Below are 22,582 nucleotides of genomic sequence, written 5' to 3'. Positions count from 1 at the left end.
GAAGCGAAGGCGGCTCGCGTCCTCGCCATTATAGAGTATGAGAGGAAGAAGTCGGATGACGCGGCAAAAGCTAAGAAGCAGAAAGAGGAGCTTATCTTCCAGCTCGAGATGGAGAAGAAGCAGGAAGATAAGGAGAAGGCCGAGTGGGAGGCTTTCCTTCAAAAGCAGAAGGCTAAAGAGGAGGAGGAGAAAGCTATACATTAACAGACGGACGAATTAGCGTCAACGCAATCCACACTCCCTGCCCCAATATTGTACAACCATACATCGAAGGGGGTGAATGGTAAACCCAAGTATGAATCCGGGTACAATCCAGGATTGACCATACCGGGCTCGTTGTGGACCCGCAACGAGGGGAATCTTAGCCTTCCCTCTGCTAGTTTCAGGGTCAAGTCGGTTCTGGATATACTGAATAACCGCCAAATGAGCCAGGCCTGGCCTGCCGTCGTGTCGCCGGACGGACTTTGGGTTCTATCATCCTCTCACCGTCGTAAATCTGTGCAAGAGGGTAGTACAGGCCGCGCCTTATACAGCATGCCCACGTTAGAGGATGAAATGATACCCGTGTTCTCTCCGGACAGCCAGAAGTATATCAGGTCTCGCAAAAACAAATTCTGGTTGCACAATGTCAAATCAGGCAGGGATGAATACCTGGTTACTACTGAACTTGAGCACAAATTTACTTCCTTCGCATTTTCCTCGGATAGCGAGAGCTTTGTGTCAGGCTCAGGAGACGGTACAATTCGACTGTGGTCGTCGAAAACGGGTACACTGTCACGACAAATCTTCCCGTACTATGGGGCTGCAACGGGTTGTTGGAGTGTTGCGTATTCCCCACTTGGACGAACAGTCGCTGGTCTGATATCTAAGCCCTATAAGGGGGGCTTGCCAGTATCTCTGGATTTGTTTGACAGTGTGAGTGGGCAAGAAATTATGACCATAAGTGTAGAATACACTGGTATGCCGAAGTTGGTGTCATTTTCACCGGACGGGAAGCACGTTGCAGTGACGGGATCTAAGATTGTCACGATATTTGACATCAACTCTGGGAAAAGATCATGGGGATTGAGCGAAAATTCTGCTCATGATCCCATGGCGTCTGCGTTTTCTCCTGATGGAAACACATTCGCTGTAGGCAGCTCTACATTGAGAATTTGGGACATGAAGGCGCTCAAGCGTCGGCTGGTTCGTTTTGAGGGCCATGATGGCCTTAATCATTCCTTGAAACGACTGAGAATCAACACCATAACGTTCTCTCCAAGCAGCATGAAGGTCGCCACCACCGCTCGTGGAAGCCGATACGTCAGGGTGTCCGACGTGACTGGAGCAATCGCATCTCAGCGTGGCCCACCTGACAGACAAACGACGTCAGGCGACTGACATTTACAACCAAACACGCGCGGTTTTTGAAGTCCGACGATGCCACGAGCAGCATTTTACATTCGATCAATTGGTAGAGGACAGCACTACTCTTTATTTCTACACTACTGTTGGCTACACTTTACTCCTTCTGTTTTCGTATCTAATCATGACTTCGTAGCATTCGTTTCTCTTTCCAACATCACCATTAGCATTCGAGGTCTAGCACTCCCTATACACTTGGAATCACGCCTATCCTTCCCATCGTCGACCCCTGGCACCCATCACAGCCCTCTCCACCTTCATGCTCCCCACAAATTTCAATCGTCTCGCTACTCTTTGACTTCAACGAGTCCGGCTCCGGTGAGTCGGGCGGCGACCATGCTGGGACAGCCTGCGTCACAAAACTGGGCAACTTCGCCTCCCTCCCCTCCTCCGGCCCCTTTGCCCTCAATGCATTCGAGAACGACGGAATGCCCGGGACGCCCAGCCGCGACAGCTCCACCAGCTGATTCAGCACCACAAACTCCAGCTCCAACTTCACCGCATACACAAACGAATGAATGAACAGCTTCAGCTGGAGATACCCCGCGAAATCGATCGCGATAAGTGCAATATCAACGGAAATAATGACGATCTGCACAAACAGCAGCAGGAACATAGCTTGCCGCGTCTTGCCACGCTGCGCAAAGCGGGACTGGAGATACTGGTGTGCGGCGCGGACGTAGAAGAAAGATATCGCGATCTCCTGCAGCGAGAAGATCACAATCTGGACTTTCTCCATATAGGAGTACGGCGCTTTCCACTTCGGAATCAACGAAGCAGCATGATGGCTTCCATGCTTCGCCGCATACTGCGAGCCCGCGATGCCGAGCGACATGGTCATCATAAGAATATGAAGCACGACGCCGTTAAAAATGATGGTGTAGAGGACGGCGCGGCGGACGGAGCGGCTTTCGAGGATGATGTTGAGGCGCGAGTAGAGGACGGTGGAGAAGCCGGTGACCATGGCGACCCAGCCGAGTTGGGCCATGAGGTCGCCGAGGGGCCAGGGGGTGGTGGGGACCAGCAATTGGAGGACGTAGCCGAGTTGGCGGATGGAGAGGCCCCAGGTGGTGATGAGGATGGAGTAGAAGTAGAGGCCGCTGCGTTTCTTGAGGGTGGTGAGGAGGCGGATGGTTAGGGGGACGCTGGACCAGATTGCTACGGCGGCGAAGGCGATGAAGACACTAGAGCAAGGTTAGTTTGAGGAATACGTGAGACTGTTGAATGGGTATTCTCACTTTAGCCACGCTGAGCCGGTCCCGTAGGTGCCGAAAACTAGTTTTGGCATCTTGTCCTGATCAAGATGGTCAAACGCGGTAAAGATGAAGATATTAGAGTATCAGGTTGGCTTTTGTAAAGATTTATTTGACTTGAAGGGAAGAATGAAAGCGATCACTCAATTGAACGATGCTGGATACGTTCAACTTCAAAGACATCAGTCAACTTATATAGAATACAGCTTCTTAAACCTCTCCAAGTCCCCAGGGTCCTCTCATTTCTATAATTAAACCTCGTCCCCATATCACTATTCACAACTCCTCCCTTTCGGACCGACATTCAACCCCAAACTCTCCATTTGTACTGAAGTCGTCAAGGCCAAAATTCGGCCCGTCTACAACTGACCTAAATATAGCCTGGTGTCCCTCTCGGCTGGCGATGACTGAGCATCCCTGCAGCATCCATGCAGCAATCCGCATGGAGCTAACGACCCGATACAGCCTTAGCGTAAGTTTTCGTCCTTACTCATCCCCCCATCCTCTGACAAAAGCCATGTGGACGATCGACGACGTAGAAGCGAAGAAACATTAGTATACATAAGGGCCGCAGAGCTGGCTCTGTTTTTAGGATTGTGGGCATGGAGAGCCACTCGGCATCTCCGTCTGGCCCTCGATTTTGCTGCAGTCATGACTCGATTTGGAGGACGATGGGGTATTCCCGAGCCGCTGGCACTATAAACGAAAGAATCTGGATTAGTTGGTGGGAGATCTGCTATTTCACGTGCGTGTACGGGCGCCCCTCACATAATGTCTTTCTCTTCAAATAGCGTCACGAGACTGGAAAACAATCGTACATACTTCTCTCTAATTCATAACTTTCAATTCATGCCATCGTACTCTGATATCTGTTGACCCATCAGAGGCACCTGACATGCAGCATTGCTGCCAGTCTCACAAGGAGTAACACTCGATATCAAGTCTTAATCTTGACCTTTTTCTCCACCAAGCCCTCCCCATCATCCTCACCTCCGCGTAGCCGCTTCTTGCCCACAACCCCCGCAGCGTCCCCAACCGGTCGGTCTTTCTTCAAGATCGTCCAAACCTCTGCCAAATCCACATACACTGGCTGTCCATTAACCGGCGACAGCGTCCGCATCACAGGCGGATCGAACCGAAACTCTACCCACTCCGGCACGCTTTGTCCCCAGTTCCACCCCAACGCCTCCTTCCAGTACTCCACCACGTGTTTGCGCGCAGCCTCCATAACCTCCTTGGTGGATTCCTGGAAGAATCGATACTTATTTGCCAGCCCGACCGCCGTATGCGAACACTCACCCTCGTGAAAATAACCACAATAGAGGCCGCCGGCGTATTGAGCGCGGCTGCAGGCTTGGGGTAAGACGAACGTCCCCTTCTTAATAGCCCGGACCTGACACCAACGCAGCCGCGGCTCGTCAAGCCACGGACGGATCATGAGGGGTCGGTTGGACCAGTTGACGGGGAACTCGAACGTGGTGATGTGGGGGAGGTGGACGCGGAGAGCGGCTGAAGCGATGGTGTTGTAAACACGGCTCTTGTTTACTGTAACCATGTCGATACCAGTAGGGTCTGTACTCAGTCGGATAGGCTTGCTGAGGCCAAAGAGGGTGTCGGTGGTGAAGGTGTTGCGAGTTCGGAAGGTTTTGGTGGCCTCGGCGTGCAGCTGGCGGCAGATTGTGGTGATTTTGAGGTCGACGTTCTGCCAGATGTTGGTGGTGGTGCGGCTCTTGCCTTGGTACTAGGTGAGTGGATAGGGGTTTTTCTTTGGATTGTACGTCACTATGCAGCAGGCAGGTATTGGCTTCCTCAGAAGGGAGTCTGATCTTTACTACGTTGGCCTTAACATCGTACTTAGAGTTTTCAAAGCCTATAGGGCTACCCTAAGTGGTCGCAAGATGTGACCAAACTTATTTTCTGCTACTGTAATGTATTTCAATGACCAGCTTTCAAGAAGGGGAGCTTTCTTACCGCAAGCTAAACGTACCGAAGGAGAATAGTATGCTCGCATAACGAAAGCTGAGAAGGAAAGATAATCCTGAAATAGCGAATCAATCAATTTGTGTTATGAAGACTTCATTGACCGAAAGGCTCATCGCTGGAGACTTTCTTCGAGATTCAGTGACATATAGCTAGCGGTTAGCTAGAACGGATGTATACAAAGTAGTGTTGAAACAAGAAAGCCGTAGCCTCTCGCATGTGGGGCGTTATTTTATGATATAGGCTCTAGATGAATTTGTTTCAAACAGTTTGTGCCATTCGGTATTGTTTGAGTCTTGCATGCCAACAAGTAGCGTCGCCATTACAACCTATCTCTCATGAACCACTCGCACGTAATCACGTGCAATCCCATTCGAGGACAAGCTCGCCTATCTGTGTTCTCTGTGATTGGTTGACATGGCTTAGTCATGAACCCTCGGGATTGTCGGTGTGTTTTTCCTCCTCGTCTCTCATCAAACATCAACATCTCAAAAGAGCGTGCTATGAATGAAGTACAACGAAGACCGCGGTGGACCGGCGATGTCCAGGCGGTGTACACCCACGACCTGAGGCTGAACATCCTAGCCGGGCTGAGGACTCAACCATTTCGGGACTGGCTCTGCAGAAAAGTAGCGGAGTTATTCGCCGACCTCACCATGTCTACAACGTCGCACCCGAAGGTCGGCGATGTTTAAAAACCTTGGCGAGGGAGATGATTCGATCGGAGTTTTTGCAAAGACTGAGATTTGAGCAGATTTAGGATTGAAGAGGGAGGGTTCCAGAGCACGCCTCGGGCACCGCTCTTGTGAGATTCCTTGTCCCTAGATGCCAAGCTCTTGGCCTTCTGGCGGAGCCTCCGCCAAACCGTATAGCTGACTGCCAAGTACCTCTGGCTTGCAGGCGCATTTTTATTCTTACCGGATTCTACGGTCCTATCGAATGTTCAACGCTCTCGCCGACCCTGTAACGTCACACTGTACTCTGTTGTATCTACCGCTTCTGCGTCGCCTGAAGTCGAAGGAAATTCCAAGCCCCTTTGGCCCTTGGAACCATGAGCTATATAACATTGGAAGCAATGTACTCGTTTGATTCATCCAGCTTCAATTTCAACATCTTCTTGCATTTCATTCAAGTACTCTCTATTTTCTTCTCAATCTCTCAAAGTTTGCCTTCCAATTCTTTCAGCCGTGTCCAAAATGCGTCTCTCATCTTTTGCTTCCCTTCTCCTCGCCAGCACCTCCCTAGTCACTGCCCGTGTCCTCCCCCGCGATGATGATAACCGCGATGAAGTGGTCTACCTTCTCAATTGCAAAAACTACTTCGGAAACTCAGTATTCAACTCGGGCTCCAAAGATGCACTTTGGCTCCTCCCCAACTTCGAAACCTCCCGCAATGCTGGACAACATCCGATCGAGGCCTATCCCTCCGACCATGGCTTAGGAAAAGACTACGGCGACATGGACTACACCGTTGGTACCGAAGCGCAGCCCATCACCGGTACCCTGGACGGCCGCCTCTTCCAGGTCTGGGGCCTGGCCGAAAAAGGCGACCCCAACACCTCCCTTACCGGCGAGGCCAAGCTGGGAGGACACGACATGGCCTGCTATCAGGCGCCGACTGTCTTCACCCAGACCATCTCGAAGGACCGCCACTACAAGTGCGTCGCCCGGTACTGGTGTACGCGCCGAGATCGCACGATCCGCCGCACCTCGTTCGGCATCTCCAACACAACCGCTGACGTGATTCTGACGAGCGGGTCGCCCGGCGACGCCACCAGCGCGGTCATTCTAGCGAACGTCAAGGAGGCGCTGCGGAACCTGCAGGTGGCGTACGACGGCGACCTCTCCGACGACGCGGCCGTGTTCACGATCAAAGACACCGAGTCCGCCATCTCCTTCGCGATCGACTTCGACGAGAAGGCGGGCGACCTCAACTTCGACCCGAACCGGCTCAAGGACATGGCGGACCAGCTGGTGGACAAGCTCGCCCCGGCGATTGCAAACGCCGCGAAGTTGGTCAAATGCTCACAGGGCTGGGGCGCCCAGTATGCGAGCTGCACGTACAAGCTTGTGTTTCCGGAGCAGATCAAGATTGAGTCGCAGATTACACTGCAGGCGAATCAGAACTGGATCACGCAGGACAAGGTGAAGATAATAGTGGGGAAGAAGGCGGGGGGGAAGGATGAGTGTAAGACAGATGGGGCGGTGGCGTCGGTTTTCGCGGGAGTCTTTGGAGCATTGGGTGCGATCACGACGGGGGGTATGAGTGGGGTGGCGCAGGGGCTGGGTGGAGTCTTCGGTGCGATTCATGCCGCGAAGTGTGGGCTTCCGATCTAGAGGGAGAAAGGTGCTGAATCTCGGTTGTGATGTTGTGCTGTACATAGGTTCTCCCATCTGTATAGAGGCGGGCCGCGAGGTTGATTTGTTGACATATTTTCAGCATAGCGTTATAGAGTGTATTACTAGATCATTCTCCTTATTCTGCTGTGCACATACGTCCGGCCAATAGAAAGAGTGCGTCCAAATCTTACGGGAGAAACTGAAGGGAGCGTAGGTGCGCCCCTTTCTGGATGAACTTGAACTCTCAGACCAATGCATGAAGCCTGGCGCTCTTAATGCAAATCACAGTGTTTCCCCAAAGCTCTGGGCAAGCCGGTGCGTCACTGCTTGGGGTGGCCTTACGGGTTTTGAAAACCGGTAGCATGATATAAAAGCTGAAAAAAATAGGACTTTGACGGCCTCCTGACCGACCGGCTACTGATAGCTGGAGTAATCCTCCCGGTGGTACCAAACAAGCAAGAGGGAAGCTCCGACAGCATGATGTCCGATTGCCTAGACCGATAATCTAGAATTCTAGGGCTCCGAAAGAGAAGATGCATGGAAGCGGACATGCATCAGCACTAAAAAAAGTGGAATAGATGCGTGCGTTTGCCACTGTTTAGGGGACCTTGAAGGACTTTTTGCAACCCAAACACGCTGTTCAAGTTAACAGGGTGGAGGTCACACTGCTTTTTGACGAACCGGCTGACGGATAGCTGGGCCTCTCCTCATGATGTTCTTGATGCAGCAAGAGTGGAGCCCGAACATCGGTATATCTATACGTCTAATCCCATAGACCATTACCAAAGCCGAATCTAGAGCTACATTGGGAGCGCGCTTGCTCGTGGCCTAGATATACACTCAATCATCGTCTGTGCGAGATGCGATATAAGCAGAAGGAAGACCAGCAGAATAGACGTTCTGTATTTCCATATGGCAGGTACATAGAGCCGAACGTGGTGGGTGAGTTTGTGAACGAGCTCTTGGTGACTTCCTGAGAATCTGCCGCTAGCGTCTTTGCTACCTGCCATCGTGTCCTCTTGATGGGTCTTGTTTCGCGAGACGCTATCAATTAGCTTATTAAAAGCTTCAAGAAGCTCATCTGTCACTCCAGCTCTTGATTCAAGTATTTGGCGCGCAGTCTTCCCCTTTTTATTCCTTGCGTCCAGATCAAGCCCTTTCAACACGGCTGAAGCGAGCAGATTAGCCACTCTTGCATCACCAGATGCTGCTACGTTGTGAAGGATTGTGAAATTATATTTGTCGACGAAAGTGTAGTTCGCATTTCTCGAAAGCAGCAGGTCGATACAGAGTACTGCGCCGCGTATAATAGCTTCAGTGAGTGCCGTGTCTCCTTCCCAATCCCTGTGGTCAATATCTGCGCCTTTTGATAGGAGGAAGTCCGTGATTTCTAACTGGTTGTGCTTCGCTGCGTGGGCTAGCGGTCCGGAACGACAGATATTGGAGAAATCGTTTACATCCGCACCCTCGGAAACCAATAACTCGACGACAGGGACGCTAGCGAATGCTGATGCGAGATAGATTGGTCGTTCATCGCCGGTATTAACGTTCGCGCCCGCTGCTAGGAGAGCTTTTACACAAGCAAGAGAGTCTATCCGACAAGCTTCCATCAATGGAGTAGCGTTGGTGCTCACGTTCCTTCGGTTAGGGTCCGCGCCGAAGTCTAAAAGCAGTCGAACAGCATCAGCATTGGCTCCATATGCGGCCCAATGAAGAGGAGTACGTCCCGAACCATCCGTAGCGTTGATCTGGACACGATAGACTTCCTTGGCAAGCTCATCGCGTAAACAAGTAGGGCGCAGTCCTAGTACAACTTTGTGTAAATGCGGAAGATCAATGTCAGCCAGATAATGGCGCCAGGGTAAAAGTTTTTCCAGCTCCTTACCAATCGCTGGGAAAGCACTTTGATTGAGGATCCATTTAGCTGCGGTGGTTGTCGGTGGACGCCCGAAATCGTCTTCCAAGAATATATCCGCTCCTGCAGCTAGAAGTAGTTTTACTATGGCGACGTTACCATAGTGCGCGGCAGAGTGCAAAGCGGAAGCTCCATCACTTGAAAGCACGTCGTGTAATTGCGCTCTCCCCTCCCGTGTTTCAAGTGAGGCCTTTACTCCTAGGTAGTCTCCATTCATGACGAGCCCATACAGCGTCCTGAAGGCGATTGCAGAGTCTCTTGAAATGCGACGCCGGACTATCAGGCCGACGTTTGGAGTCCCGTTGGACATGCTCAAAACCGTCAGAATGGATAAATTGAGAAGCCAAGACGGGAATGAGTATGACAACTCAAGAGAACTGAACTTCGCCCTGAGGCAAGACGCTTCGTGTGTAGAAATATTACCAGTTGGAGTGGAATAGGCGACTGTTACCGATCCAATGATATTGTTGAATCCAGCCAGGTAAAACCGACTATATGAGCGATAGAAATGGCAACTACATTTGCATGAGCTTTTGCAGACCACTCGCCTCGGAGTGGCTAGGCTGATCACGCGGCTTCCAGGTTGAAATGCCTCTAACTCGCGATTTGCAGCATTGAGGTCAAGTGACTCCTCGCAACCCTCGAAAATAGTCGATGTTGATGTCGGAATCGTAGCATTCGAAGTCGGGGTCGCTCTCGGTCGGAGCACGTCCATGACGGCTTCGTGTTGAGTCCGAAGAAGTAGATCTAGCTGTGCTCCACGTAATCTGACAGACTTCAGCACGATATACAGTTCAATCGTTATACTCGGCCGGCGTACGCTGATTGAATGCAAAGTATCAGCATAATGTTCGAGCGAACTCTCCCAAGCTGACTCTGCAGATCGGCCACTTTTGATCTTGCTTGAAGCCACCTCTCCTTGCGAATACGCCGACGGGAATCAAGTGACGTGCCACTAATTGATTGAAGAATACTTTCGAGGCCCATACAGACCGTTCTTGCGATGTCGATTTGGGTAGTAAAGACTTCAATGAAAGGATCGAATTCGGTAACATCCGTCACGGTGTCACAAGCTGTCTGCAGCTGCGAAATAACACGGCGCGAGGTGTGAATCTCTTCCGAAAGATCGAGTATTTGGGTCGGGGCACTGCGCCATGCCTCGATGAGCTTCCAAACCTGCGACGATGTCCTGGTGGCCACATCTAGCAAGCCAACAACGCCTGCGATTCCGGACAGCGGGTCAGCCATGGTCCAAGGCAAGAGGATGAATTGTGTGATAGTTCCCTAATACGAATGAAAGGGTATTGGGGCATGAGTCTCTTATCTTCATCGCTCCGCCCTGTGGTCAAGGGCGAAGGGACAAGGCTGAAGTCTGCCTGCAGAAATACCCCACACGATGTGTTATTTCGCGGGCAATCCCGGCGCAAGGCTGATGTTTGTCTGATTCTGCCTCGCGAGTTGACGACCTATGGAAGGTCGTGTGCCTCCTAGCTTTGGTAAACTTTATCGGCACATCAATTGATGGACTAGAGAACATTTTATCTGTCAAAGAGCCCGCTGTGTAGTTCCGATGGGATGATGGCATGCGGGAGATGGAGCGACGGTATGTGACATGTACTGGATCAGGTAGAAAATGTGGGTAGAGAGAAGGCTGCAAGCGTGACAGGATATATCTGGGCTACGCGTATTCCTAGTCCCGGCCGTCGTCCCATCATCGTCCTCTTGACCGGGTGATTGGGTGCTGCTTAGCGAGACGCTGTCCAATGAGTTGCTGAGGGCTCATCTGTTCCTCTAGCTCTTAACTCTAGTACTTGGAGGTTAGCGCTCGTTCTCCTATTTTCTAGTATGAGCTTGCTCATACTAATAACATCGCGAAACCCCCTGCAAGAAAACTCTTAAGACTCGGCTTCTTATTGGATCAGCCGCTCCACGCTACACGGACTAGTAGAATCGGGCTCCAGGACACTCGACTCATACGGTACCATCTCAGTATGCCCCAGGGAGGGCAGACTGTCGTTTATAGTTCTCTGCGTTCGTTGTTGAAGTAGACTAGGGCCCTTGAGCAAAAGATGTAAGGCTACGGATCAGGGTTTCTAGATCGAAACTTTATATACTCTATGTATAAACATTCTCTAGGCTCGTGTGCACTAGCTTAGCACTGCTTGAGATCCTCTGATACATTATCAAAAATTGTAAATCTACGCTTTTGACAAGCGTGATAGCTTGCCGGGCCACCTCAGACGGTCTTAGGCATTTAACGACCGTTCCCCTGCTCGCTAGATTCCTTTTCGTAGTTATGTCCTGGCTGTCGAGCCCTCGAAGGTGGAGCCCGCTCAGTGTGATAAAGCAACTGGCGAAAGAGCTTGCCAACGCCGGGGGTCCCCTAGGGCGTCAGCTCATAAGAAAAAATCAAGCAAACATGAGCCTTGCGTCGATTCTTCCCACGGATTACAACAAGTCTGCGCATAATTGTTTGTCACTGGTAGAGGTATCCCCATGGGGTCTCACACATCTGGGCTTGATGTCAAGTTTCAAGCAGTGCAAATCACACTGCTCCTTGACTGACTGGCGACTGACCAGCTGGTCTACTGCTCGCAGTGGTATTAAGTGAGCAAGATTGGAGCCAAATAGTGATAGATCCGTGTGCCTAGGCTTATGGTCCAGTGCTATATAGACCATCCTGTGGTTGAGGTAATCTAAAGATGCGAAATTTTTCAAGAACGAAGTAGCAAACTATACGCTTCAAATCAAATAGGGTAGCAATCCGCATATTTCCACCTTGATTTCGTAGTGCAGGGCCACCCAAGCGTTAGTAAGTAGGTAGAAAAAGGCTCCAGAATCCAGCTCTCTAATTTGAGCTCTGTAGGACTTTACATTATGTTTCGATTACCAAAACATCATTAGGGAGTTTAAACGATATCGAGATGTAAGAAAACGGCAATAACAACACTTGAACTGATCTAAGATCTATAGGACTTTACATCATGCTTCGAATGCTAAAACGTCACTGAAGGAAGTCAAACGGCGTCGAGATATCAGAAAACAACAACAATAACACTTGAACTGATCTGAGCTCTATAAGGCTTCACATCATGTTTCGATTGCCAAAACAGTATCGAAGGAGGTCAAACGGCATCCAGGTATGAGAAAACATCAACAACAACACTTGAAATGATCTGAACTCTATAAAACGTTACATCATGTTTCAATTGCTAACACGTCACCGAGGGAAGTCAAACAGCGTCGACATGTTGGAAAACAACAACAGCAACACTTCTCAATTCGACCGCCAGCTTTTGGGCACTACAAATCGGAACCTCATCATCTACAACTACCAGATCAACACCTCATCTAATCCCTAACTGCTCCGTTTCAACGCTGTCTGACTACCCCAATACCTTTCCTGTGCGATCAAAAGCCTAGAACCACCGGTGCAAATTGCGATCCAACATCTCTTCGAACGTCCCGACGGAAGATTTGAAGAGCTCCTGGAAGTCGTCTTCGTGGGCCATTTCAAATACGCGGTTTCTGGCGATGTCATTGTCCGTGCCGAAACAGGTTTGAATGGCTTCGCGAACGATCCGGTCTACTTCAACGCCAAACGCATGTGGCTCAGATATGGCGGCTAGGGCAGTCCACTTGGCAAGCTCATCTCCTAAATTGGCTAGCTGGAAATGCTCACCCTTCATCCTGGTGGTGCAGAATTGCTCCCACGGGGTCAAGGCATGCCGCCAACCGTGCTGGAAACCGGACAAGTCTAAAGCCCATTTCTGTCCGTTATGCAGTTCGATGCGAAATAGGGTGTGTGTGTAGGTCGAGCCGTCACGCATGCCATATTGGGACCATTGGCGAGGTGTCCAGCGTGCATTTGGAACGACGTGGATCTCCTCGATATGCCGAACATATCCTAAAACCTAACGTCAGCTACGTTCAATTCTGATTGTCTTGGATATTTGCATACCTCCGAGAAGCGAGAACAGGGCAGCAGCCATTCCGCAGACCGAGAAGTCACATCTCCAACCGTAAATCACCGCCAGCTTCAATCTCCAGTCCAGGTCAAGAGCAAGCGGTACTCCATATCTCCGCACACCGAGGGGGGCCACATCATGGAGGAAGGTATGCACAAACCCACCGTCTACGAACGCAAATCTGACGTCTACGTTCATCGTCTTCTGGCAGATCATCAGGAACCAGGCGAGGATGACGCTGGAGGCCCGCAGCAGCACACGCATGTCTGGGGTATCTTTCATGGTGTAGAGAATGAGTAAGTGAGCGGTAAAGAATCTTTCGATATGAGCGCTGAGGATTTAGAAAGCTGGCCACGGAGAATATGGCCACAGAGGAACATATATAGCAGAAGAAATAGCACTAATAGTGAAGTTGAGGCACGGTGAACAGTCCCAAATAGGCTAGACATTGTAGACCAAATCCAAAGGACAAACTCGTAACTCTAATCTACACGAATGGTGAAGATTGTTGTGGTCGAGGTCTGGTAAAAATTGCGGGAACAAATAACCTTTACTGTACTCCTCTCTTTGGCTGATTCGCTCGGCATGTGTGGTAATAGTAATTATCGATCCTAAGAAAGACTTACGGCTTGAGACTATAGATTGCTAACTGCGGTTCAACTTGCTTCAAAGAGCTCTTATATGTCAACAGAAGATGCAAAACCCCGAGAATGCCGACTAGAAGACCGGTTATTAAGTGAAAGAAATGCATCATCAGCAACCTATGAGCAAGAGGGAATGTTCCTTGATGTATTTACAGACCATTTTGTTGCTTAATTTGCCAGCATCGCGCCGTTGTTTGAGGTATCTCAAATACATGAACGCTTTGAGATATATTACAGCACGTTATACGTTTCGAACTGAATGCAACGATACTTTCGTTATTTCCCGCTATTTTCCCGTGAACTGAGGTGGCCCGGTCCTAATAGAACTTTTTAGGAACAATGTAGGTCGTGAGCTTCGTGTTGGATAGAGGAGGGTTGCTATTACATTTCTAGCACATTTTCAGCACGTTTTCTGTTGCAGCTTACTAACAGGCTAATATAGACTTGTCTTTCTTTAGGAACCGTCGTCCAATCTACGCTCTTGAGGTTTCGTTTCTTGTCGTGTGAACTCTTTGAACCAGATCAAACAGCGGCAAGCAAGTGGAACCTTGTATCAAAAGGCTTTCCGTAACCTGTTGTCTTTGGATTGCGGGTCATGTTCTTGTCCGTTTCGTGCGCCCCGGTGGAACGCACCCTTTTGCCGCTACGCTTCCAAGGCATTTTGCGGAAGCCAACTAGCCCATAGTGCCGCAAGATGCAGTCTGAATCATCATTCATTCCGGACTTTACACGTTGCTGCCTGCCTGTGCTAGTCTTGTTCTCACGACGAGGTGAGCCATCACCCGCTTAGGATATGTCGGACTCCCGAACAACTTTTCTCCCCTGTCTCATGGCATAGAGTACCCGACAAGGAAGTGGACCGGAACCGTCCCCCCGGTCACTGTCAAGCCACACTCTTTCACCACGTAGCGTTGCATGTGACTTTGGCCGTGGACAGTTCTGGTCGATTTCCCCTTCAAAGTACTCTGAATCCGACCACCAACCCATCACCCTACAATCCTACTCCACGACTCAGATCTACCCACTAGTATCACCACATTAGACCCAAGCCTCCCTACACACTCTGCTACGTCCTAGTCATATCCAACCCCACGATGTCCGAATCCAACACTTCCACCGAGCCACACTCCCCTGCCAGCCAGACAAACCCTCCCCCCGCCCGCTTACACGCCTACAACGTCAACGACGCCATCGACCCCGAGCCGAGCTTGACCGCGCATCAGCCAAACGCCATGGGCCCTGACCGCGCTCTCGCGAAGGACGGCACAGACTCGCCGGAGACCGACATCGCCTCGTCCACCCCATCTACCCTACCCCCGCGCGCTCACCCCTCCACCACCACGCCCGCAGCCCCCACACAAGAAGCCGAAGAAGAGTCCGACCTGAGCGACGTAGACGAGGCGATCTTGTCGGCCGCCCCAGCGCCATCTCGCCGATTCGCCGCGGAGCCATCAGTGCGCAACTGGACGACGAAACAAGCAGCCGCACCAAAGTACACGCCCGCACCAGCATCAGAAGATGAAGAAGAGGAAGAAGATGGCACCCTCTCGGCACATCCAGGCCTATCCCACCCCAACGCCGCCGCCGCCGCCACCACGGGCCAGCGCCAGCCCTCCGCGTCCCTGAAAGCCGCCATTGCGCGGGAAGTTGCCCAGACGGCTGCGGAGGCGAGGGCAGAGTTGGAGGCCCGGCAGAAGAAGAGGAAGGAAGGGAAGGGGGAAGGGAAGGAGAGGGTGGGGTGGGAGCCCCAGCCCTACGATACGACGAGCATGCTCAAGCAGCCGGGCAGCAGATTTGGGCCTTGGGATGGGGAGAGGCCGTACTAGGGTGCGGAGCTCGGGGGTCTTTGGGAGGGGTTTAGATGGAGGGTGGGATTTGGGTGGAGCAGGTGGTGATGGTGCTTTTGGGTTAGAGGGGGGTGGGGAGAGTCGGGGCGTTGGGTAGGGTGGGTAGGAAGGGGAGACGAATGGGTAGATTACCCGGGTAGGCGTTGGATTTGGCTTTGGAATAGAGTCATGAGCAGTAGTGGCATAGCATGCCTTCAGATTGCAGCTGAAGACAATGCTTTTTTTAACTCCATACCGGCGCTTGGCTTCTTTCAGACTTTTTGAATATCCGTGATGAAATGTGGAAACTTGCAGAGCATAGATCAGAAACTCGCTTCATGGGAGCAATTTCCTGCTACTTACCACCGCAGGGTCTCTCAAGTACGTTTGACAGGCTGGGGCGAAATGTAACGTCTTAGAGGAGCGCAAATTGGAAGACTGCTTTCCAGGAGGCACTTTTGGTACTTGCCGCCGCATGGCTTCCTTGAAGCTCGCTCGACAGTTCAGGGCGAGATATGCAGTCCTGGGATCTCGAAAGGTGTGCGATTACCCAGGAGAATGTTATGGGTATCGTGAATTATGGTAGATACGCATGTCTTTTGCCTAGCCCCACCTTCCGATCGAGAAATCTTGCATCGAAAGCTCTTGCGTTACCATTCTCGACAATGTGGTGCGATCTAGAGGAGGCTCATCTCGGTTGTCCCATTCGAAGATTTCGAAGTCTATTTCGGTGAAATCAGCCGCGGGAGGGACATGAAGAACAAGCTCAATGGAAGCCCAATCCGGGTATCTTTGTGGAAGATGTAAGCAAAAGTCCTGTTTGCTCTAGATGCGTCTAGCATACATTGTTGGTCAGCGCAAGACTGATGCGTTGAAAAGCACGCGCAGAATTAGTGATGCCGATGAACAATGGAATAAGTTGACCGGCGTCTTACAATGAGTAGACGTCTAGGTTTCCGTTCCAATGAATCATTAGCTCGATGGAGAGGATGAACTAGACGATGGTTCTGATCTGACCACCTAGAAGTGCTATGCGACTAATATCATTCGATAGACGAAGTTGCGAAGAGGGAAGGTCAGTTCCCACTGTTTGCCCTCTAGAGTAGGGCAGAATCTTACCTTTCATTGATCAAAGAGCTGCTATCCTTATCATAGGCATCCATAGAGACGCCACTAGCCGACGAAAACGCGGTAACTCTGAGAAGGTCTCATAGGCGAGGAATCTGATCATAAGGCACTGTACGATACCTCACACTTCATTCTAGACGTCGAAATCCTCTAAATTCTATGCAGAGTCTCAGCTACTCGATGTCATGTTTCTGGCGATGCAGCGTGTCCCTCAAAGCTTTTCTTTTAAGCTTCCGAATATGACCTTGCCCGTTTTCATGACCGTCGGATGACCTGTGTGCTCCAATACTCCTTGCACGGTGCCCATGAGCGTCAAGCCACCCTCTTGAAAGATCGCCATCAGTGCAGAAGGTCACGTCATCGTGATGCATTTCCTGGAAGTGTAATGAATGTATATGAGAATTTGAAGAAATAACATCTACCATTTTCTTGTCGAGTTAGGGAGAGGAGTCATGAATCAAAACATGGCGCGAAGACAAGAGACGCTGTAGAACTTATATGTAGAACAGGAAGTCGATGGAAATAAACTACGAACGAATTGCATTCTTGGGCCATTATCAATTCTTTTTCGACCATAGATTACGCAGCGCTTTGGAGAGACGAGGTCCCTCCATGAAGACTAAGAGGGCCGTTGACTCAAGGATAATCATTACGACCGTTAGGCCCATCCACCAAGAGTTATAGAGCCGCCTATCATGCGTAAAATCCTTAAGGTTCAGGGCCATTAAAAATATGGAAAAGGACACAGGTATGAAAACGAAGGCTAAGCGGGATAGCCTCATTAACTGCTGCGTATGTTCCATGGCTTTCCAGGACTCGGAGAGGGAGATGCTGTTCTGGAGAATAGTCATGATCTCAGCGCAGCGACGGTCTAGCATTTGTGCTCGATTGATGAGGTATTCAAAGTCATTCTGAAGACGCTCAGCTGCTGCTTTGGCTACCTTCGCTTCATCACCGCGGGCTTTGGGCCATTTCGGGTGAGTTGTGTTTCGAATACTTTGCAAAGTCTGTTTTAGGTTCTGCATGTGCCGAGAAAGAATTCTTTTCGTATATATGACGTTTTGCGAGCTCTGAGTGATGTCGATATCGGGATGCGTATACCGATCGAGCTTGACATCGACGAAGTTCAGGAATTGCATTTCCGAAGACGCAGCGAGCGAAAATATCTCGTTGAGGGCGTAGAAAGCATCGGAAGCCATCACGTTAGGCAGTAACGATCGACCGTATTGTTTGTGAAGCAAAGAAGCGCTTGGTGCTTGCTTCAAGTATATTTTGCCACGGTTTGGCGCACTTGATGACTTGAAGCGGTACCCTAGAGCCATCAGGTACTTGTGCTGGAGAGTGCGCAGTAGATGACCCAATTCAGGGTCCGTAGACCAAAAATCGTCTGTATGTTTACTGAGAGTGTTTCCACTATCAATCCAAACGAGCACTAAAAATGGTTAACATCAATGTCAAGTGTTGCCGCATCACTACAGGAACTTACTGGTGAACCCCTGGCCTGACTCTTGCATACAGATGGATATCCTTTGTTCGATGGCAACATGTGTCTCATCGAAAACATAGAGGTCTCGAATCATGGAATCTCCCTGTTGCATTCTACCGTGCAAACCCCCCAAGATTTGATCATGATGCGCGGCCAATGCCACGGCGCGTGTTTTTCGGATCTCATTAATAGTATTCTGATCCATCCGTATAGGTGTGGCGTTCTTGGCAGCATCCCTTACTCCAATGGTCATGATGGCCAGCTCGATGAGATGCTGTGAAGATGACGGGATCGCAGGGATCGAGAATTTGTGCGAATGTTGACCTGCTGGCCGGAAATCTAGATGGCGACAGAAAAATTCTGGGTCGACCCGATATTTAGCACCCACGTTGGATATCCATTCTGCGGTCTGGTATCCTCGAAATATCAATATACGGCTTGTTGAAATATCCGATGAGGAATTCCTAGTGGAAATTTCTTTTGGACTCCTGATGTGTATTGTTTTCCCAGCATTCGTCAAGTCTGGCGACTTTTTCAACTCATTCCGCTGCCCATCCTGAGTAGGCGCCCCGAGTTCGTGTAATGTCACCCAACTATCCTCAGCGTCATGCCCTCCACCGTCAATTCCGAACTTCGAAAGTTGCTCGCTATTGGGATATGTGCCCAACCCTTCGAGACTCTGGTCTTCACTATTGCGCAGGTGTGAGTACTCATCGAAAACTTTGGCATACTCGTTTGGCGTAACTACACGCATATCTATCAGCATTGAGGCCCATATTATCGAACGAATGTGAAATACAAGAGAACAGGGCTGGACCTACCCGATATTAAAGTACAGGATGATCTGCGACTCGATGTGCTACTCAGACTGGCTGGGGGCAGTTGCGGCCCCGCTTGGCGTCGCTCAGGATCATTCGTCTCGAAACCTGTGGGAAGCTTGTCTAGGAAACCACTATACACTCCAACATCACCTAGGTCTTGGGGTGATATAGCAGCTTCTTGAGACAAAACACCATGCATCAATCGTCTGTCTATATCCTTAATGATGTTGGACATCGGAAGGATATAAGCCATGCGCGAAGAGATACTTCCAGCAACAATGTGTCCGCACACCGTGCCCGTATTGAAATCGGTGACAACGGATCCGCAATCTCCTAGCTTGATTGGACCGTTGATTCTTACTGCGAAGGCTTGTTGATACGTCGCGCTGTTAGGTAATTGGATGAAAGATGGTGTTCCACACAGGATTCCAGTCAGAGGGCCAGAAGAGCCAAGCACAGTCGTGATCGAAACATCCTCTCCTTCGAAATTGGCAACGTTTTCGAGGGACACAACGGGTAACTCCGCGGGTAACGGTTCTCCTAGCACCTCCACCAAAGCATAGTCGAAGTCCGTCGATCTTTGCACGCATTTACCACAAAAAAAGAAACCCGGTGGATTCTCCCGAAGGTCGTCTACGACCGTCCATGGGGAACGAACGGCGTCGCAAGGGTCGGGACTGGTCTCCAGTAAGGATTCGGGGTGCAGAGATGGGCTGGAGATGGTATCTGTGGCTATATCGGACTGTCCCGCAGGCGCGCCGATTGGAGTTTCTTCAACGGGGCCAATCGAACCATTATGCAAGTAAAAAGAAGTACTTTGAAGGGGCCCGGGATTGAAGGAAGAGCCACCGTAGGATCCCTCCGTATTAGATCTCGAAGAACGATAGAAATTGTTGTTTCCTGAAGACTGGCTTGAGCTATCACTCTCAGATGCCTCGTCTGTGCCTGGGTCAACTTCGAGATCACTCTGGTCTGGAGTGATGCTGTATTGGCTCGTGATCTCTGCGTCATCCTCATACGCTTCGTCGTCAGAATCCCCGAACCCGCCAAACTCGCAATCGCCGTCATCAAGCGGGTCCAACTCTTTTGCATCCTCCATGAGCGGACCGTCCTCCACATCGAGAGCATGAGCGGGAATGAAATAGAATGATTTGTTGCGCCACGAGATCATCGCACCAACGGTAACTTTAGAGGAGTTCCCACGATGTCCAGGGCTATTTCGAACTTGAACTCTCATTATACCGGGCGCAGGGACTTCGCATTGAAAAATGTAAGTTCTCGGTCCAGAGATTTTGCGATCGAGGTTCCGATCCATGACAGAATCGAATGTGGATTGTTCGTGAGGCAGAGGAATAGAACCTCCTCCTGAAGCGTGATTTTGTTCTAGATCCGGGGTATTCAAAGACGACAACGCCAGCGGCCGAGGATTGATGATATGAGGGGGATAATCCCAATGTCCAGTCTCTATCCCGGGCGGAAGTTTTTCAAGGACTTCGCTGCTTCGCAAAGCGTCTAAGGCTTGTTTCCTTGGACTGGATTTGGTGCATGAGAACATAATGTGGGGTATCGCGTTCTCCGGAGCGTTGCCGACCATAAAGATATCGAAGACGACGAGTCTGTTGTTAGGAATGGGTCCGCAACAATGATGCAGCAACTCAAGGATTTCCGGTGCGATCGCTTGGAAGCTTTCCCGGGCCAAACCTCGCGCTTCCCAGCAGGAATACTTTCCCTTCTTACCGCAATATGCTCCCACAGAGTCTTGTGGATTTGCCCACTTCAGTTTGGGCTTTCGGAGAAAGGAAAGTCTCCCGCCAACTCGGGGCAAATCCATGACCCCGTAAGACAGTCTGATATGGTTGTTAAGCACGAGGACGAGGTACTCACTCACTTGCGGTCAAGAAGAGACGGCCCTCGAGGCTGGAATGAAAAATTTGTGAGTTGCTATCTACACTACCCCGCACAGCCTCCCCGAATTCTGCCTTGACAAGTGCGATCCTCGGATTGGAGGAATTGGCAAGGCTGAGACGCAGCCATAGAGTCAGAGGGAGCTGCAAGTGCTGGCCGAAGAGGTAGTAAAATCGTGCAGGAAACGAGGCTCCGAGAACGAGCACCTTATAAGAGAGCTCCAGCCTAACACCCATCCCATGTCTTGGGAACTTCAAAAATATTCTCTCGGCTGATGATTTGTTGATAAAATTTCGAAAAGAAGGGGTCTTTTGAGGTCACTCGGAAGAACAGAAAGTCCGAACACCGATGTCTCTTAACGCCTCACTCCTCACCTCCCCAATTCCTCCATCAACCCAGAAACAAATTGCCGGTCATTTTTGGGCATGCTCTCGGACACATTCGCTTCGACCGTACTTCCACTACTATACAGAACAATGCAGAACGGGAAATCAAACCTGTGCTGGCCGCATGGCGACGCAGAAACATCAAGACATAGTCGACCTCGCGGCTGAAATTATCGCGGGCCTGCCACGGCCGATAATCAAGGACAAACTTGCCGCAAGGCACTCAACATCCGGACCCGGTCTATCGGAAGATTCGCTCAATGCCTCGATAGACTTAGTCGTCCGCCTATTGCTCATGCTCGACGTAGGCGACTTTCGCAATGCCTTTTCGGGCCGGAGACGATTGTTGTGGACGGACGGGACCCTCACGGAGTTTGTGCACAGTATATTTCGGCCGGAATCTATCTTGACCAATGAAGGGATTAAGTTAGATGCCCTGTTCACTGCCCGAAATCTCGATCGAATCGCTGGCTTCAAAGTGGAGTTGACGACGAATTTGGCGGACCATCTGTCTTTCAGAGACTCGGACAGCACAGTCATGGTCTTCCATCATGCTTCTTTCCTCAAGCGCCAACAGGGGTAAGTTATCCGCTTCCAGAGTGGGGTCTCGCACCGCTTGAAAGATAGGTTTGACGAAGGCCTCTACAGTAACCCGATATTTCCAGCCGAGCTCATCACCGAAACCCTTCACACACTTAGCGTCCTCTTCCCTCGTGGCGATAGAGACGCAAAAAGGTGGTACAATAAGCAAGAAGATCCAGAAGAACTGGATCTGGGGCTGTTCGAATGCGGCTTACCACACCGACGAATTGAGGGGTATAAATATTGGCACGATCGACTGGTTATATTGAAACAGGCATTTGACGAGTCGCGGCCCGCCACTTTCTCTCAATGGTGGAATGACAGACGCGAGGGTGTTCAATGGTACTCTCTTTGGATTGCTATTGCCTTCACAGTTTTCTTTGGACTTGTGCAAAGTATCAAAGGAGCGTTGCAGGTGTACAACGGTTGGCATCCTACACCAATCTCATGACCTTGGAATATAAACCTATGGCTATTGGTCCACACTACCCTTGTAGAGAAATAGTAATTACCTCAGTAACGTCCTACCCCCTACACCCCCATCCGAGATTATTATGCTAACGAGAATTGGTGAGGATTTTGATGGGGCGAGCCGCTAGCCCCAGTTCCTCTAAGCGTGACCAAATCTGCACGCAAGACCCTTACTAATTCTCGTTAGCAGGTGAATCTCGGATGGGGGTGTACAATAGGACTACCCGTGGCTTTCGCGTAGTGCAAGTTTCTCGTTCCTCGAAATTTGCCCCACTTCCACCTAACTAGTTAGGTGGCCGCCATCTCAGTGCACCGGCCACCTCAACGAATCATGATAATATACATTCACTATTCTACAGCCCTCCTAGGCCCCCTAGGCACTATAATCCCGTGCGCCTTGTTGTATTCACGTACAGCCTTCCGAGCGGCTACATCCTTAGCCAATTGCTACCTCTTAATCTTATTAGATGCCCT

The 22,582-nt window shown here is 50.5% G+C and overlaps 8 protein-coding genes across 8 annotated transcripts; 4 read left to right on the top strand and 4 right to left on the bottom strand.

Annotated features, from left to right (window-relative positions):
- Positions 1-423: 423 nt before the first annotated feature.
- BDZ99DRAFT_524383 (YVTN repeat-like/Quino protein amine dehydrogenase) lies at positions 424-1,380 on the top strand (the record flags this gene model as incomplete). The annotated part of the gene is made up of 1 exon (XM_033725897.1): positions 424-1,380. One exon carries the CDS (start codon positions 424-426, stop codon positions 1,378-1,380), a length of 957 nt encoding a protein of 318 aa, XP_033572371.1.
- Positions 1,381-1,852: 472 nt separating this feature from the next.
- BDZ99DRAFT_348053 (uncharacterized protein) lies at positions 1,853-2,590 on the bottom strand (the record flags this gene model as incomplete). The annotated part of the gene is made up of 1 exon (XM_033714461.1): positions 1,853-2,590. A coding segment is annotated over one exon (738 nt), but the record flags the coding sequence as incomplete, so codon positions are not given.
- A 2,947-nt stretch (positions 2,591-5,537) lies between these two features.
- Positions 5,538-7,143, top strand: BDZ99DRAFT_104778 (uncharacterized protein). The gene has a single exon (XM_033712349.1). The coding sequence runs from the start codon at positions 5,834-5,836 to the stop codon at positions 6,971-6,973; it is 1,140 nt and encodes a 379-aa protein (XP_033572369.1). The 5' UTR covers positions 5,538-5,833; the 3' UTR covers positions 6,974-7,143.
- A 508-nt stretch (positions 7,144-7,651) lies between these two features.
- On the bottom strand, positions 7,652-10,393 carry BDZ99DRAFT_104776 (ankyrin). Its single transcript, XM_033712348.1, has 4 exons — positions 9,712-10,393; positions 8,862-9,658; positions 8,709-8,789; positions 7,652-8,639 (listed from the first exon to the last, which is right to left on the bottom strand). Exons 1-4 carry the CDS (start codon positions 10,137-10,139, stop codon positions 7,777-7,779), a joined length of 2,169 nt encoding a protein of 722 aa, XP_033572368.1. The 5' UTR covers positions 10,140-10,393; the 3' UTR covers positions 7,652-7,776.
- Positions 10,394-12,310: 1,917 nt separating this feature from the next.
- BDZ99DRAFT_524378 (uncharacterized protein) lies at positions 12,311-13,141 on the bottom strand (the record flags this gene model as incomplete). Its single annotated transcript, XM_033725896.1, has 2 exons — positions 12,311-12,798; positions 12,853-13,141. The coding sequence occupies 2 exons, from the start codon at positions 13,139-13,141 to the stop codon at positions 12,311-12,313; spliced, it is 777 nt and encodes a 258-aa protein (XP_033572367.1).
- A 1,456-nt stretch (positions 13,142-14,597) lies between these two features.
- BDZ99DRAFT_480133 (uncharacterized protein) lies at positions 14,598-15,329 on the top strand (the record flags this gene model as incomplete). Its single annotated transcript, XM_033722315.1, has 1 exon — positions 14,598-15,329. One exon carries the CDS (start codon positions 14,598-14,600, stop codon positions 15,327-15,329), a length of 732 nt encoding a protein of 243 aa, XP_033572366.1.
- Positions 15,330-16,839: 1,510 nt separating this feature from the next.
- On the bottom strand, positions 16,840-17,845 carry BDZ99DRAFT_466416 (uncharacterized protein). Its single transcript, XM_033720766.1, has one exon. The coding sequence runs from the start codon at positions 17,777-17,779 to the stop codon at positions 17,015-17,017; it is 765 nt and encodes a 254-aa protein (XP_033572365.1). The 5' UTR covers positions 17,780-17,845; the 3' UTR covers positions 16,840-17,014.
- A 3,505-nt stretch (positions 17,846-21,350) lies between these two features.
- On the top strand, positions 21,351-22,088 carry BDZ99DRAFT_490508 (uncharacterized protein; the record flags this gene model as incomplete). The annotated part of the gene is made up of 2 exons (XM_033723060.1): positions 21,351-21,634; positions 21,704-22,088. 2 exons carry the CDS (start codon positions 21,351-21,353, stop codon positions 22,086-22,088), a joined length of 669 nt encoding a protein of 222 aa, XP_033572364.1.
- Positions 22,089-22,582: the final 494 nt, after the last annotated feature.

This window comes from Mytilinidion resinicola (genome assembly GCF_010093595.1).
Source record: "Mytilinidion resinicola strain CBS 304.34 unplaced genomic scaffold BDZ99scaffold_18, whole genome shotgun sequence".
NCBI classification, from domain to species: domain Eukaryota; kingdom Fungi; phylum Ascomycota; class Dothideomycetes; order Mytilinidiales; family Mytilinidiaceae; genus Mytilinidion; species Mytilinidion resinicola.
Note: the sequence above shows the minus strand (reverse complement) of the source record. Positions and strands in the feature narration are given on the sequence as shown.

Excerpts from the sequence above, each read along its gene's own strand:
- BDZ99DRAFT_104776 (XM_033712348.1), bottom strand. The coding sequence starts at position 10,139 with ATGGCTGACCCGCTGTCCGGAATCGCAGGCGTTGTTGGCTTGCTAGAT. Across the intron at positions 8,790-8,861 it reads AAGTGCTTTCCCAGCGATTG|TTGTACTAGGACTGCGCCCT; the intron begins GTAAGGAGCTGG and ends ATTTACACAAAG. Across the intron at positions 8,640-8,708 it reads CCAGATCAACGCTACGGATG|ACTTCGGCGCGGACCCTAAC; the intron begins GTTCGGGACGTA and ends GACTGCTTTTAG.
- BDZ99DRAFT_466416 (XM_033720766.1), bottom strand. The coding sequence starts at position 17,779 with ATGGCTCTAGGGTACCGCTTCAAGTCATCAAGTGCGCCAAACCGTGGC.
- BDZ99DRAFT_104778 (XM_033712349.1), top strand. The coding sequence starts at position 5,834 with ATGCGTCTCTCATCTTTTGCTTCCCTTCTCCTCGCCAGCACCTCCCTA.